Genomic DNA, 15589 nt, shown 5'->3' on the forward strand with positions numbered 1-15589 from the left:
AGGCTGGATACTATTTTGTGTCATTTTAGTTGGCCTTAATACAAACTAGTGCATGGTTTTTGTTGTTAAATTTTATATTGCACCTAGTGCAGTTACCAGCAACTTCTGATTATAGTTGACTAAAATCTGATTGGTTTAAAAAAAAAACAACGGAGGTCTACAATAACCGTGCAGTGTAGTAGAGTGTTATTCTCTTATTGCAGTGTATTGGGAAGCCCCAAGTACATCCACTTTGTATTATCATTTCAGACAGGAATCCTATGGGTGGCGTTAACAGGAATGTTGTGAAAGAGCGACTTAGAACAGCTGTCTAATAAGGCCTTCAAAACCTGTCGCCTGCATATTCTTTATTGATGGGACACAGTATTAAAGGCACGGGTCTCCGCTACCCAATACACACGCCATCAAGATGCACACAGAAAAAATCCGTAGGCTGTACGGACATTACAAATATATACATTTTGTGTGCATCTGCTTGACATCGCAGCAGATGTCATACAGAATATGCCAGGCTGCAGCAAATGTAAGCAGGGGAGCTTTTGCCTTGGATTTGCCGCTCTCTAGGTACACCTTTTCCCCATCCATATTCTCAGAACTCAACCATAAGCCCCCATGCAGAGTTTGGAGGATGCAGATGGGGGGAAATGTGCATCTAGGGAACAGCAAGGCAAAACCTCCCGTGCAGCAATGGCCTCAACCTAGTGACACCGCCGACTCTTAGAGCAAACCCGGCGCTTTCCCCGCGCTGCACGGGACAACTAGCAGCGCCCAAACCCCGCCGGAAGACAGAGGGCGCGTGCGGCTCCGGCCTTTCCGTGCACGGGGCTGAACAAGCGCTGAGGAAGTGGGCGGCTCTAAGAAGAGGGCAGGGAGGAGAAAGATGGCAGAGGCCGAGGCGCAGCTGCTGTTGGGTGTGGGGCTGATTGGTAAGAAGCGCGTCTCTGGCCCCTGCTTCCCTTTGCACGCTAGCGGTTAGGCGGAGGCAGGCTTGCACCCGCCGTCCCTTTCCCCTCGCTATCCCGTTGGAAGAGCTCCCTGCTTTGGTAATGGGTAATGTGCAAATGTAGCAATTGTGGGGAGGGAGTTTCCTGTTCCTTTTTCTTTCGCTTCGGGCGAGGAGTATCCCCCTTTCCTTGTGTGTTAAGTGCTGTCAAGTCGCTTCCGACCCATGGCGACCCTATGAATGAAAGTCCTCCAAAATGTCTTAACTTTGACTTGCTCAGGTCTTGCAAATTGAAGGCTGTGGCTTCCTTTATGGAGTCCATCCCTCTCTTGCTGGGTTTTCCTCTTTTCCTGCTGCCCTCCACTTTTCCTAGCATTGTCGAAGGCTTTCACGGTCAGAGTTCATTGGTTCTTGTAGGTTATCCGGGCTGTGTGACCGTGGTCTTGGTATTTTCTTTCCTGACGTTTCGCCAGCAGCTGTGGCCGGCATCTTCAGAGGAGTAACACTGAAGGACAGTGTCCACTCAGTCCAGTAATAGCAAACTTTTACATGGAATATTTTGAAAAGACAGCATTAGAATCGGCACCTTACAAACCTACAGTCTGGTTCAGGTTCGTAGATGAGAGACACTGTCCTTCCTCTGAAGGATGCCTGCCACAGCTGCTGGCGAAATGTCAGGAAAGAAAATACTAAGACCACGGTCACACAGCCCGGATAACCTACAAGAACCAATTTTCCTAGCATGACTGTCTTTTCCAGTGACTCCTGTCTTCTCATGACATGACCAAAATACGATAGCCTCAGTTTAGTCATTTTAGCTTCTAGGGTCAGTTCAGGCTTGATTTGATCTATAACCCACTGATTTGTTGTTTTTGGCAGTCCACGGTATCCGTAACACTCTCCTCAAACACCACATTTCAAAGGAATCTGTTTTCTTCCTATCAGCTTTCTTCACTGTCCAGCTTTCACACCCATACATAGTAATAGGGAAGATGATGGCATGAATTAATCTAGTTTGGCTAGGTGACCCTAAATGCTTTGCTTTTAGAATTACTAGCTGTGCAGGTAGCAAGTTTATGGACAGATGGGTGGCTCGTGTGGATGAAGGGTGTAGCAAAGGTTGTGGAAAGGTAGCCACTGAGTATCAGGGCGTGAGGTTGTTCTTTTACTATCCGTGGACGATGCCTGAACCCACTATCCATCGTCTTGCACTGCTTGTGGACTCCTTCCAAGTTATAAAAAGCCCTAAAGTCCGGAAGTGCAATCAGACCTCTAGCCTGGTAATATTGATAGAAAAACCCAATATTGTAAATAGTTTGTTTTACCTGTACTGATACTCTCTCTGGCTTCTGAACATTAAAACCAGGATGTATAGTTTCCCTTTAAATTCTTATTTTGCTGGTAGTGCTTCTGAGAATAAAGATGGTAATCTGGAGGGTTTTAAAAAATAAATCGTCTCCAAATCTCTCTGAGCATTATAAGTAATGCACCATAGCAGATTTTATGTAAACAACTCACACATCTGTATGTGTGTAAATATATATATGTATAAAATATGAGAGGTAATGACTTGATTAACAAGTATGTGTAGAAGCTAACATGAGTTAACAGTGTGAAGTAGGCTTGTTAAAGAGACCTGATTAACCAATCAATTTACTTCCTTGCTGCCATTGGCATTCTCACAGTGAACATCTTTCCACCATAGAAAAAGATACCAATGGAGATGCACTGTGGGTCTGGTGCTATCCTTCTACAACAATTGAATTAAGGGATCTGTTGTTGAGGAAATGCTGCCTTACAGATGAAAGCAAACAGCTTCACACTTTTGTATTTGGTCAGTACAGACTGACATGGTTTTATGTCACAACCATGGAAGTTCCAGATTCTTCAGCCTTGAAAAAGGTAGGGATGAAATCCCCAAAAATTGCTTTGATATCTCATCATTGGACAGTGGTGATAATCTTATTAATATGAGGAAGTTATGATATATAGTTGGTATCCCTTAATGTTTGCATATGTTTTTTTTTTAAAACACCTAGTGTTTACCACGAGCAATCTACATTGGTCATGTATTTGAATATGTGATGTTGCTGAAATACAGTTTTAAATAATTAAAACTTGCATTTTAAAAAGACAAGCTGCACGATAATCACACTCAAATTTAGGTGGCAAATTGATTTAAATGTAGTCTTGCATCTGGGTGGGGGGTCTGTTGCAGTTCTCATGGGCTTAATGGAGATAAGAGAAAATTACTCTTGTATGTAGCAGATCATAAAAACACTGACCTTCCTTATTTCGGTCAAGGTCAAATCTAATTTTGTCTCTCTTTACTGTATTTCACTAAAATACAGTTCTGAATGTGAATTTTCTGATGTCGATGTAATAAGAGTATATTAATACAGTCCAGTCTTATACTGAAGTACTGTTTAGTAAAAATTGCTTTTTTCTATGTATTGTTTAGGTAACACATTTTTCCATTGTCTTGACTGCCAAAGACTTTAATCCAGAGAAATATGCTGCCTTCAGTAGGATCCTCTGTAGGTAAGTCTAACAGCTTGGCTTCATACTAGAGTAGCAATGCTTAGTCAACATATCAATTTTAACCTTTTGATTAAAAAGGTAAAGGTCCCCTGTGCAAGCACCGGGTCATTCCTGACCCATGGGGCGACGTCACATCCCGACATTTACTAGGCAGACTTTGTTTGCAGGGTGGTTTGCCAGTGCCTTCCCCAAACCTTTTGATTAGCAAATTAACTATAACTGGGGGGTTCTGTGAGGAGGGAGGGAGAATTAACAAGCAGGTTGAGTAGGACTACTTTGTGTCTCACTTTTGTTTTAGAATCATAGAGTTGGAAGGGACCAACAGGGTCATCTAGTCCAACCCCCTGCACAATGCAGGAAATTCAGAACTACCTCCCCACCACACCCTCAGTGACCCCCTACTTCATGCCCAGAAGATGGCCAGTAAACCCCAAAAAACTCTCCAGGATCTCTGGCCTGCAGGAAAATTGCTTCCTGATTCTAAAGTGGTGATCAACACTACCCTGGGCATGGAATTAATTGACTGTCATCTGATCTCAGCATTCCACAACTTCTGGAACAGGCTCAGTCCTACTCTTCCCATGTATTTGTAGTAGTGGTGTAGTTCTTTTGGTTAATTTAATTTAACATGGTAATATTTTTCATGGGTTTCCTGAGTGTATAGAGATTCTTACTGTTTCTGTGGGTGACCTGGTTTTGCTGCTGTTATGACTGGCATGAACCACCCACCTTTCTTAGACATGTAATGTCGCTACTAGGAGCCCCATGGCACAGAGTGGTAAGCTGCAGTACTGCAGTCCAAGCTCTGCTTACCACCTGAGTTCGATCCCAACGGAAGTTGGTTTCAGGTAGCCGGCTCAAGGTTGACTCAGCCTTCCACCCTTCCGAGGTCGGTAAAATGAGTACCCAGCTTGCTGGGGGTAAAGGGAAGATGACTGGGGAAGGCACTGGCAAGCCACCCCGTAAACAAAGTCTGCCTAGGAAACGTCAGGATGTGATGTCACCCCACGGGTCAGGAATGACCCGGTGCTTGCACAGGGGACGTTTACCTTTTTAATGTTGCTACTTGCAGCAACAATGAAAACAATAATAAGAACAATCTTATAAGAGGTATTTCTCCTCTTCTAAGAAGGCCCCTGCTGGGACATGTGTGCACCATCTGTAAATAACATTTTACTTCTAAACAATTGTTCAATTTGTGCAGGATTAATCAGTTTTAAAATTCATGATTGCTTAATCAACTAAAGTAATTGGATGATAGCCCTGTTTACTAGTAATGTTCAAATGCCAACACCACACTGAAAGGAGAATTATATAATTAGATTGAAAAAAGTCTTCCAGTATGTGTTATTACAAGAAATAGCATTTTGATTTGGAAGTCATTGCAGTTATTGACACTGTAGAATGAATAATTTTGAAACAGCTTAGATGCACATTCGCTACTGTTAGTTTCCTTTTATTGCAAATATAAACATTAGAACATTGTGTGAAATTAAAATTGTAAAGCACTTTTCATATTAAAACTACTGTCAAAACAAGCTTTTGTTTGTGGATCAAGTGCTGTTATAAAGTAACTTATTAACATCAATATTTCTATTTTTTTTTTAAACAATGGCATGCAGTAGATCCAGTTGAGAATGGACATAGTGATCATGCAGAGAAATAGCTCCTTTGCTATCATGTGGGTACACACAATTGGCATGGCAGTTTTAGGAAATTGTAGGAGCAGGCATACCTACTATGTACCTATCCTGCTTCCTTTCTGTATCTAATAAGTTATTTGCTCCAGGGCATTATGAATGCTTCAGGCAGAGGGGAAATACAGTGGGGATATGGGAGATGTATAAGAAGCATTAATTTTTGGACAGAAAGGGTGGAAACAAGTAGGTAAAATTCTATTGAGCTCTGTGGGACTGTTCCACATGCAAGTGAAGTAAACCCACACTGCTGGATTGAGTCCCTGTTATAAAGTAAATATGGCAATATGTACCCATATACTTCTGTGATGTATAGATGAATTTATATCTAAATGTTCTCTTCCTGAGAAGAGCTAAGGGATGCTGGAAGTCCCAGACCTTGTTGAAAAGGTAAAGCCGTGTCTGCGCTGTTGCTCCACTAAGGTCATTAGGTCACTATACAGTCAGTAGACTTTGGACAGTGTATATCCAGAGATGAGACCCAGAAATCGTTATGATAATATTATATGCAATGAGGGTGTGCCCTGCTAAAGCAATAAAACCATAAGAACTGCTACACTGCGCAATTCTGTTAGGCACTTTGGATGGTGACTGAATGCTGTAGTATTTCAAAACAACCCCCGCCCCCGTGAATTCCAAGAATTAGACTGGGTTGAGAGCCTTATTCCCACTGTGTCTCAGTGAGAAAGGTGGACTATAAATAAAGTAAATAAGTAAATAAATGAACATGCTAGCTTTCTTTGGCCTTTTTTGCATGGCTGTTTCCTCGCGGTCACCTCCCTCCCACTGCTTTGGGGCTTTGCTTTGATTATGCATGCCTTTTCTGACCGTCGGTGGTCACCTCTCTCACGCGTTTCCGTGCGTTTTGCCTGCGTTTTCTGGATGCTGGCTAAAACAGTATCCAGAAAACACAGGCAAAATGCACGGGGAGAGTGAGACAACCTCTGATGGTCAGAAGAGGCATGCATAATTAAAGCAAAGCCCCGAAGCAGTTGGGGGTGACCGGGAGGGAAACAGCCTTGCATAAAAGGCTTCTGTGAAGCAAATTTTACACTGGTATGGGAGAACATTTAATCAGGTATTCAGTCATATGCATTCTCAAGTGGTACAGCTCACACAGATTTACCATATAAGATCTAGGCTAAGACCAACAGTATCTGTCTATTGATGGGATGTTGAGAGTATCTGTTCCCTTTCAGCACTTTTTAAGTGGCATATTCCAATCAGTCCTATGATCAGAACTTGAAAATGATCAGAAATAAACAGCAGAGTAGCTAATCCAAATGTAATGTGCATTTTTGGACTGGAGAACTTCCTAGAAAGCTGCAGTCTTGCCAGTTAGACTAGTTTGTCTTTAAGCTTCACAGTTGTAACTGACGTGCAAAACAGGAAATTTAATCACGAGTTAGCCATAGAGTGCAGAAAGATATATGCTTGTGCGCAAATCTTAAAATTCTTTGATTTTGGCATAATGTATTAGTATACGCTAGATCACTTGTCCTCGCAGTCCCTTTTTATCCTTTTGTGGGGCGGGGTTTGTGCACAGTTAAAAAGGTGGAGACTTGTTTTATTTTACAGAATATACCTGAAATATGGAAGTCCTGTAAAAATGATGGAGAGTTATATTTCTGTTCTTACAAAGGGAATCTGCCAGAGTGAAGAAAATGGCTGTTTCCTAAGCAAAGATTTTGATGTCAGAAAAGCTTATCTCGCAGGCTCAGTTAAAGGTGGGGAAAAGAATTCTTCTAACACTTATCATTGCAATTCAGCTTTCTGGTCTAAGCATATTTGTTTGAAAATAAGTTCCATTTATTTCAGTGGAATATATTTTCAAGTAAATATTGCAGCAAAAATGCCAGTTGTATTGACGTTGTGGATGCGACATATTAATTACATGCAGCACAGTAATGCTTTCTGGAAAGTTCAGTATTTGAATGACCAGCTTATGAACCATAAGCATCCTTTGAAGCTATTTGCCTTGGTCTGAAGTCCCCCTCAAAACCACCTCAAGTCATACTGTGTGTTCTCAAGGGCAGCAAAATCTTTGCTATCCGGTATTTATGCAGAATGGTGGTTGGCAGATAATTGGAAGTGCCAGATACTCAGATTTGTTGCTCTGCCTCCCCCCCCCCCCCGAGGAATCCACAGCAACTTAAACCCCATTAGGAATTCCTTAGCAACATCCCCCATGCCTGGCAGGACCCTTCCCCAATTTCCCAGAGCCATCCTACACAGTGGGTAGACAAATGGGCAGCTGCCTGGGTGCATATGGCAGAGCTGGGTCCCAACAACTTGAGGCAAGCTGAGGAGGCATCCGAGGATGATGTCAGCATGCAGCACTGGCTGCTAGAAGCCCAGCAATGGCTGGAGGCATCAAACTAGCCAGCTGCAGAAGTGGGACCAGGGTATGTGTGCCCAAAGACAGAGGTCATGGTTCTTGCTTTCTGGGTGAGGCCATTTACCCTGTTTATTCTGGATAATCAAGTGTCTGATAACAGCTCTCCCTGATTCTGAGCAAGTGGACATCACTGACAGGCTTGCATCACTGAGGTCAACGTTCTTGGAGCTGAGGGGTTAAGAAATTTTACCCTCTTCTGCCCCTTCTCCCCCTACTTCAGCTAAAGACAGCAACCAGGGTCAGGTTTTGTTAGGCAGCCAATCATTACAAAACCAGTCCAGAGTTACTAAATTACATGCACCTCACTCTATGAGAGCTGAGCTTGATAATCATTTGAACTTAGTTCCTCCAAATTCTATAAAAACTCTCAAGCCCTCTGATGTAGAGATGTTTGTTATTTGGTGGATCATGAGTTTGGTCACCCAGATCCCCTATAAAGACCTTTGCCCATAACCCCTCTCTCCAGCTCCCCACTACAGCTCCTAACAATAGTAACAATGACTGCATTTTCCTGGATACTAATAAGACCTTGGATAGAGTCGAGAAAGCCGATTGACAAGAAAAAACCCTTTTTTGGAATACCACGGGATGGAATAACAAATTTCATGATTCTGTCTGATAACAAAGCTTTTATTGTAGAAACAATTTGATTTTTTAGCCATGCAGCTGTCTGAGAATCAGCTGGTAGAAGCAGACATTTCACAGTTCCTAATACTGTTGCTAAAATGTGCACATTATTCTCCAGGATTAGGACCCGTCAGCCATATTGCCACTCTTGAAACTTGGGGATTCTCTGTACTGACAGTTCAGCTAAGTTAGACATAACTATGTTGAATGGGAAAGACATGGAACTTAATATAGGAAAAGTAATGATTTAGCTAATGTGGATTATTAACAGGTTGAATCTGATCAAGGAACACAGGACACTTTTATAGGCTAAAAAGATAATGGGCTGGATCCTGAGCTCGGTGCTTGTGAAACAGAATTTTCCCACCTTCCCCTTCAGCCTCATTGAAATCCAACTGTGGTTCTACAGTGGGAGGGGAGAATTCGCAGAAATCTCACTTGAGTGGCTCAAAGAACAGGATGTAATCCAGTATAACTATATGTTATCATGTCGATGGTAGCCAACATAAATTGTAGCTTTTTTGGCTCCAGAACGCATTCCCTTGTGACTCCGTGTTGAGTACATTCTTCATTCTTGAGTTATTTTACAATTAATTAAAATTAGTTATGCCATATTCTTGCTGGTTTTTACATAGAACTTTGCTGCCCTGTTTTACTAAGATTACTTTTATCTTCCGATGGTTCTAGATATAATATCTCAGTTTGGAATGGAAACAGTCATCCTCTATACTGCGCTCATGTTAAAGAAAAGGATTGTTGTATATCATCCACGAATAGAAGCTGTCCAGGAATTTACAAGGTACAGCAGCAGATAAAATAAAGACTCGCATGTGCTTGTATTCTTTTGAAAGCCTGTTGACTATGGCTATGAGTTGTATGTACGTGTGTTCTCTTCATGAATTGCAATCCAAACCATTTAGTGTCATTCAGTACTTGAAAACATTAATCGAAGTGTTGTCCCAACTTTGACTTCATTTCCTTTTAGGACGTTACCTGTGTTAGCATGGCATCGGCAAGACTGGTCTATCCTTCATTCATATGTACACCTAAATGAAGGCGAGCTAGAAGCACTAAAGATGTGTCCAGGTACTGGGGAATGATTTTTGCCATCCATGGGACACAGTAGCTGAATTCTACTGTGTCATACACAGGAGCATGTATTTTTATTATATTGAGTTGTTGTTTTCAAATATAGTTGGAACAAAAAAATCCCAACTTCAGGTATATGCTAATGGAGTCTGAACTTGCTGAGACTGAGAGGGGAAAAGATCTTGGGGTCAAAGTAGATAGCTCAGTGAAAGTGTCGACCCAGCGTAACATGACAGAGGGAAAAAAGGCAAACTCTATGTTGGAGATTTATTAGGGAAGGGACTGAAAATAGCCAATATTATAATGCCTCTGTACAGATCTATGGTGCAGCCTCATTTGGAATACTGTGTGCAGGCTGGTCACTGTATCTCAAAGGGCACTGCAGAGCTGGGAAAAATACAAAAGAGGGCAACCAAGATGATTAATGGGTTTGAGCACCTCCCCATAGGCTGAACAGTCTGGGACTTCTCAGTTTATAAAAGAGATTACTGGGGAGGGCATGAGAGAGATGTATAAAATTATGCACGGAGTGGAGAGAGTTGACAAAGAGAACTTTTCCCTCCCTCTTCCAAAATACCAGAACTCAAGAGCGTCCAATGAAGCGTTGGGCAGTAGATTCAGGATGAACAAAAGGAAATACTTCTTTACACACAAGGGCCAGAAGATGTAGTGTAAATGTGGAATTCACTGCCAAAGGATGTGGTGATGGCCACAGGCATAGATGGCTTTAAAAGAGGATTAGATTCATGGATTAGATTCTTGGAGGTCTATCAGTGGCTACTAGCCATGGTGATTAAAAGGAACCTCCACGTTCAGAGGCAGTCAACCTCTGAATCCCAGTGCCAGGAGGCAATAGTAAGGGAAGGCCTCAGCCTCTGTGCCCTGTTGTTGTACCTTCAGAGGAACTAGTTGGCCACTGTGTAAAACAGGATGCTAGATTAGAAGTTTTTCCTGGCTCATTCTTTCCCTTAATGCTGCATTATTTCTTTAGGCACTTTTTGTGCTTGCTTCCTATAACCTGCTTGAGGAAACATCAGCCGAACTGCAGTTGTACAATCCTTTGACTTGTCCCAATCCAGCATCTGAAAATTACTGTCTTTGCTGTATTACTTTATTTATCTTGTCCTTCCTCCAAGGAGCTCACTTTATTCTCACAAAAGGCCACAAGTTAGGTATGGAAAGAACAACTGGTCCAATATCACCCAGTGAGATGTTTTTTCATGGCAAGTAGGGAATTGAGTCTGGTTTTGCCCAGGCCTACCACTAAATCTCTGCACAATATTGGTTGTGCACTGTATAGCATTATTTTCCTATTTTAAAAAGTCATTTTTTCATTTAGCTTTTCCCTTTTAAGAACTGAAGGAAAATCTCAATATAAGCCTCTTATTTTGAAATCAAGTACTTTAATGAGTGCTCCATACCGTGTGTGGTGTACCTCTTTTTGGGGTGTTCCTGTGGGAGGGAGAGGGCTGATGAAATGCTTTGGATGAAGTTCTATGCATGCTTTTTGACCGTAAAAATCAATGACTTCAGCAGAAATTCAGTATCAGTGTTTTGTTTTAAGGTAATTATAATACAAAATATGTTTCTAATTAAAGCACACTATTAGTATTTTCTTGCTTAGTGATCATGATTAATCTTTGTTAATCAGGTTACATTGCTGGATTCATAGACTCTGAAGTCCGCAACAGGCTAGATCTCTGTGATGTGTATGTGAATCTGGCCGAAAGTGAAATCACCATTTCTCAGAAAGCAAAAGGTTTGTTGGTTCTATTCAGTTTGTTTGTACTTTCCTAGAAACAGATTCCCCATGAGTTTGGTACAACTTTCCCACAATCTCGACTCCATGATTGGGATCCATTGTATCCCTTTCTTCTGAACTCAACAGTTACCCCTGCCTTTGTTCCCCAAAACTATACAAGATGTGCAAAGGCCTGTCAAAGGAAATATACAGAAAAGGTCATCAAGAATTATGGTTTTTAGTATTAACTCAGTTTAATTCAAGATGTAGGAAATTGGATCAAAGTTGGGCTGCAACTCAAAATTTGTAATTTATCTATTGCATCTGTAGCTCGCTCTTCAGTTGGATTGGCTTCTATTACATTTACATTGTAATATACAGCAGGCACGTGTGTGTGTGACCAAGAAAGAAAGAAGGTGTTTGCTCAGACTTCTAGCTTCCATTTTTTCTTCTTTGCATTTTGAGTTGCTATCTGACCAGCATATACCTACCATATATTTTTAAAAAACAAATAAATAAATAAAAGGCAGCCAACTGTACATTTTATATCACAAAAGCAAAGAAAGGAGTCCACTGGGATTTCTGCACAATCAGGGAACTCCCCAGGCATACAGAAATGTATTAGTTGGTTAAGTATATGCACTCACAACTGTCTTGCTAAGGACTGGGTATGTTCATGGCCCTTTGAAGGTTGTAAGTCAAAAGGAGATGGGAAAAGAGGGTGATAATGAAACTGCAGCCTAGCCCCTTCACACAACGTATAGTTAAATTGTGGGACTCCCTGCCCCAGGATGTGGTGATGGCTGCCAACTAGGAAGGCTTTAAGAGGGCAGTGGACATGTTCATGGTGGATCCATGGCTGCTAGTCAAAATGGATACTAGTCATGATGCATACCTATTATCTCCAGGATCAGAGGAGCATGCCTATTAGGTGCTGCGGAACACAGGCTGGATAACGCAGCTGCAGTCATCTTGTTTGTGGGCTTCCTAGAGGCACCTGGTTGGCCACTGCTGGACTTGAGGGACCTTGGTCTGATCCAGCATGGCCTTTCTTATGTTTTTGCTAGTCTTGAACAGTAGATTTGCTCAGGGAGAAGGGGGAATTCTCCAGTGGTTCATTTCTTTCCACAATGGGCCGTACTTTGTTGAAGCCAACTGGTGACAGGCTCCGTTTTCAAAAACAATGGAAGAAGCTTCACTAAATCTGTCAGAATGTATTGGAGCCTAGCAGAATCCTGAGAAGCTAGGACTGTCAGATGCTGATGGATGTGATGGGGGGGTCCAGTCTCATCCCTACCTTCTAATTGATGAGTACTGTGTGGTGTGTACACCCACGGGTAAGGGCTTCCTTCCTGGAAGTGTGCTCCAAAGAAAATGAAGTGCGCACACAGTCATCCAGTTACTCTTAAATTACCCTGTGAACCACTGTTGTACCTAGATTGTAAAGCAAAATTATAGAGCATCAAATGTTAAAATGGGGTAGTGAGAAGAATTCTACTAAGCCCAGTGCCCATCTACTAAGCCCGTCTGTGTGTGATATGATGGGGTGGAAGGTGGGGTAGCGCACTTCTTTTTCCATACTAGCTGTGGCAGATATATAGTACCAGAGCTATAGTATGGATATGGTTGGAAGTCACAGGCGTGGTGACCAAAGGAGGTGCCACACTGCTAACAGACCACATTGCCACAAATATAAATGGTCTTTTCATTTCTATTCACTGAGTTTGATGATGCGGTGGAATGAATGACAGTGGCTCTCTTATCTCCCCAGAGGCAATGACAATGGGAAAACTGCACAAAGAAATTGGTCTGCTCATCATTCAGTCTGCGGAAGACCCAGACAGATCAAATATACAAGTTGTGAAGGTTAAGTTTCTTATGTTTGAACTGCTTAAATCTTCAGCATGGTACTGTGGCTTTTTAAAGAACAAGTACTGCGACTTGACTTTGTCTCTGAGCCTGGGAAACCCAGTTTGTGAGAAGCTGTCATACTGCAAGATGACAAATGCTGGGAAAAGCAATTGTACAATGCAATACTCCATTATGTAACTCATTCACACTCTCACTTCTAAACTGAGATACAGTATTTAGGGTTGCAACTTACTGATCTTCTGGCTTTTGCAGTACTCACATGAGTAGGTCAGAGAATTAGATTTGGACTATAATTGGTGCAACACTGTCCAGATGCATTCCTAAGCATATTTATTTGAAGTAACTCCCACAGAAATATAATGGATTTCTCAGTGAACATGGCTAAGATTAGGCTGTTGATGCTTCAGTAGTCCTTGCCAATTTCATTTCCCACAGAACCTCTGAGGATGTGGTGTTTCCCATTGCAATGATGAGAAACCAAGGCTGACAGAGCAGCTGGCTGTATTGCCTCAAAGGAAGTTCATAACCAAAGCGGCTTCAATTGAGCACCGTGTCCTCAAACTCTTGCCACACACTAGACTTTTGTTATTATTTTGAGTCATTCTTTTGAGTTGTCTCATTCTGGCGCATAACACAGAATGTAAATTAAGGCTTTAAAGGGGCAGGGCTTATTCCACTATCATAAAATTGTTTGCCGTTCTGAGTTTTCTTTTGTAGACCATGAATATTTGCCCTTCGTCTGTAAGAGAAAGGAAGAGACATAACTCACCCCTCCCACAATCTTGAGTGAAGTGCCAAGGGCTGCCAACATTTTTTTACTGTGTGTGTGTCTGTGTGTAAAGTGCCGTCAAGTCGCTTCCGACTCATGGCGACCCTATGAATGAAAGTCCTCCAAAATATCCTATCTTTGACAGCCTTGCTCAGATCTTGCAAATTGAAGGCTGTGGTTTCCTTTATTGAGTCAATCCATCTCTTGTTGGGTCTTCCTCTTTTCCTGCTGCCCTCAACTTTTCCTAGCATGACTGTCTTTTCCAGTGACTCTTCTCATGACGTGACCAAAATACGATAGCCTCAGTTTAGTCATTTTAGTTTCTAGGGTCAGTTCAGGCTTGATTTGATCTAGAACCCACTGATTTTTTTTACTAGACAGTGACTAAGGCTGAATGGTGTAATGATGTGAGCTGAGGGCCAGATTGGATCAAAGAGCTGAAACTCAGGGTGGTGGAGAGCTCTGCCTCTGGAGGTTCAGAGCGCTTAAGAGATGGAACTGCCACAGAACCCTTTAGGACCTTTTGCTATTTTGTTAGAACAGCTCTCTATAAGAATAAATCTGTTGCATCTCTGATCAGATAGGAGGAGAAAATGGTTAACACTACTTCTAAAACCTGAGTCTTACCTCGTTTGTCATAAAAAACATAGTTGGTTATCCTATATTAATATTTTAAATTGGTTCTTCCTAAAGGATATTTCACTGAAGACCAAAGAAATTCTGACAAATCTGGCCTCGCTTACAGAAGTCTCTCAAGACAATGAGAAACCGTCACTGAACTATGAGGCACTGAAAAAGAAGCGATTTCCACCAGCAACTGAAAATTTCCTCTATCATCTGGCAGCCGCTGAACAAATGCTGAAGATATGATTTTTAAAAATGAATCTCAGTATTAAGCTTCAAAAGGAAATTCTTCTTCTGTAACACGAATATGCTATACATCTGTTACAATGATCAGCACAGGAAAATATTTTCTCCAAATAAGGATGTTTCAGAGGGAACACAATGGAACTCGGTGGGTGTAGGTCCTAGTTTTCCTTCCCCCCAACTTATGATTTTATATGAAATGAGACAGATTTTTTAATAGGGGAAAAATACCCTATTTACCCAGGACTAAAAATAATAATAATGGCATGATTGTTTTGAGCTGGAAATGTTCTTTGTGCTTTAAGAGGGAAAAAATATTTGATAGTATATTGAAATCATAGTATAAACAAACAGTGCTTCAAAAGTGACAATGGTTAAGATAAAGCTATTTATCTGTTGGTAATTGTTTACATTCATCTCTGAAGCTCTGGTCTCAGTTTTCAAGAAAGAGATAAGGCCTGGGTCCATTTTACATGTGTGTGTAAAACCCAATAGCTGCTGCTTTCTAGGGAAAAGGAGAAACATCCGGTAGAGAAGTGCATGGGGGGGGGGGAGTTTAATTGTCCCTGTGGCTGCTTTTCTGCAGCAACATCCTGATGGGTTTACAGATATGTTTGCAAAAGCAAACATTAATTTTGATACCCCCCTTGGACAAAAAAAAATGTCTAGGGTGTATTATTGGGTATCTGTTCATGCACCGAGCTATTTTTCTGTTGAAGTAGCCCTTTTAAAGCTGCTGCTCACTTGAAGAATCAGCTTTTAAGAACTGAAGACACATTTCGGTATGCACTATGTAATATGGCTCTTAAATTCTTCATAGAATTCATATTATAAACCAAGGATTTTGCAGGAACTCTGAAACTATGGTTGGAGTCTCTGTACTAGCACTTTGATTTATTAAAAAAATTACATTTATTCCCCTTAGTGTTCATAAAGATAGGCTGCAGCACATGACAGCAATTGTATTCTTAGTGTTTTTTTTAAATCAGTAATTTCTACAACTTACACTTTTGAAATACTATTCAATTTAACAGTCATTGCTGTG

The 15589-nt window shown here is 41.4% G+C and overlaps 1 protein-coding gene across 1 annotated transcript; it reads left to right on the forward strand.

The window, feature by feature from the left end:
* Positions 1–870: 870 nt before the first annotated feature.
* Positions 871–14557, forward strand: DENND10 (DENN domain containing 10). Its single transcript, XM_056849937.1, has 9 exons — positions 871–926; positions 2649–2845; positions 3405–3484; positions 6760–6908; positions 8894–9005; positions 9192–9292; positions 10947–11054; positions 12808–12902; positions 14371–14557. The coding sequence occupies exons 1-9, from the start codon at positions 881–883 to the stop codon at positions 14545–14547; spliced, it is 1065 nt and encodes a 354-aa protein (XP_056705915.1). The 5' UTR covers positions 871–880; the 3' UTR covers positions 14548–14557.
* The last annotated feature ends 1032 nt before the right edge of the window (positions 14558–15589 follow it).

The sequence above is a fragment of the Euleptes europaea genome, chromosome 5, assembly GCF_029931775.1.
Source record: "Euleptes europaea isolate rEulEur1 chromosome 5, rEulEur1.hap1, whole genome shotgun sequence".
In the NCBI taxonomy this organism is placed as follows: Eukaryota; Metazoa; Chordata; class Lepidosauria; order Squamata; family Sphaerodactylidae; genus Euleptes; species Euleptes europaea.

Coding starts and splice junctions, on each gene's coding strand:
- DENND10 (XM_056849937.1), top strand. CDS start 881: ATGGCAGAGGCCGAGGCGCAGCTGCTGTTGGGTGTGGGGCTGATTG. Junction 9,006..9,191: donor GCTGTCCAGGAATTTACAAG/GTACAGCAGCAG, acceptor ATTTCCTTTTAG/GACGTTACCTGTGTTAGCAT. Junction 9,293..10,946: donor AGCACTAAAGATGTGTCCAG/GTACTGGGGAAT, acceptor TTTGTTAATCAG/GTTACATTGCTGGATTCATA.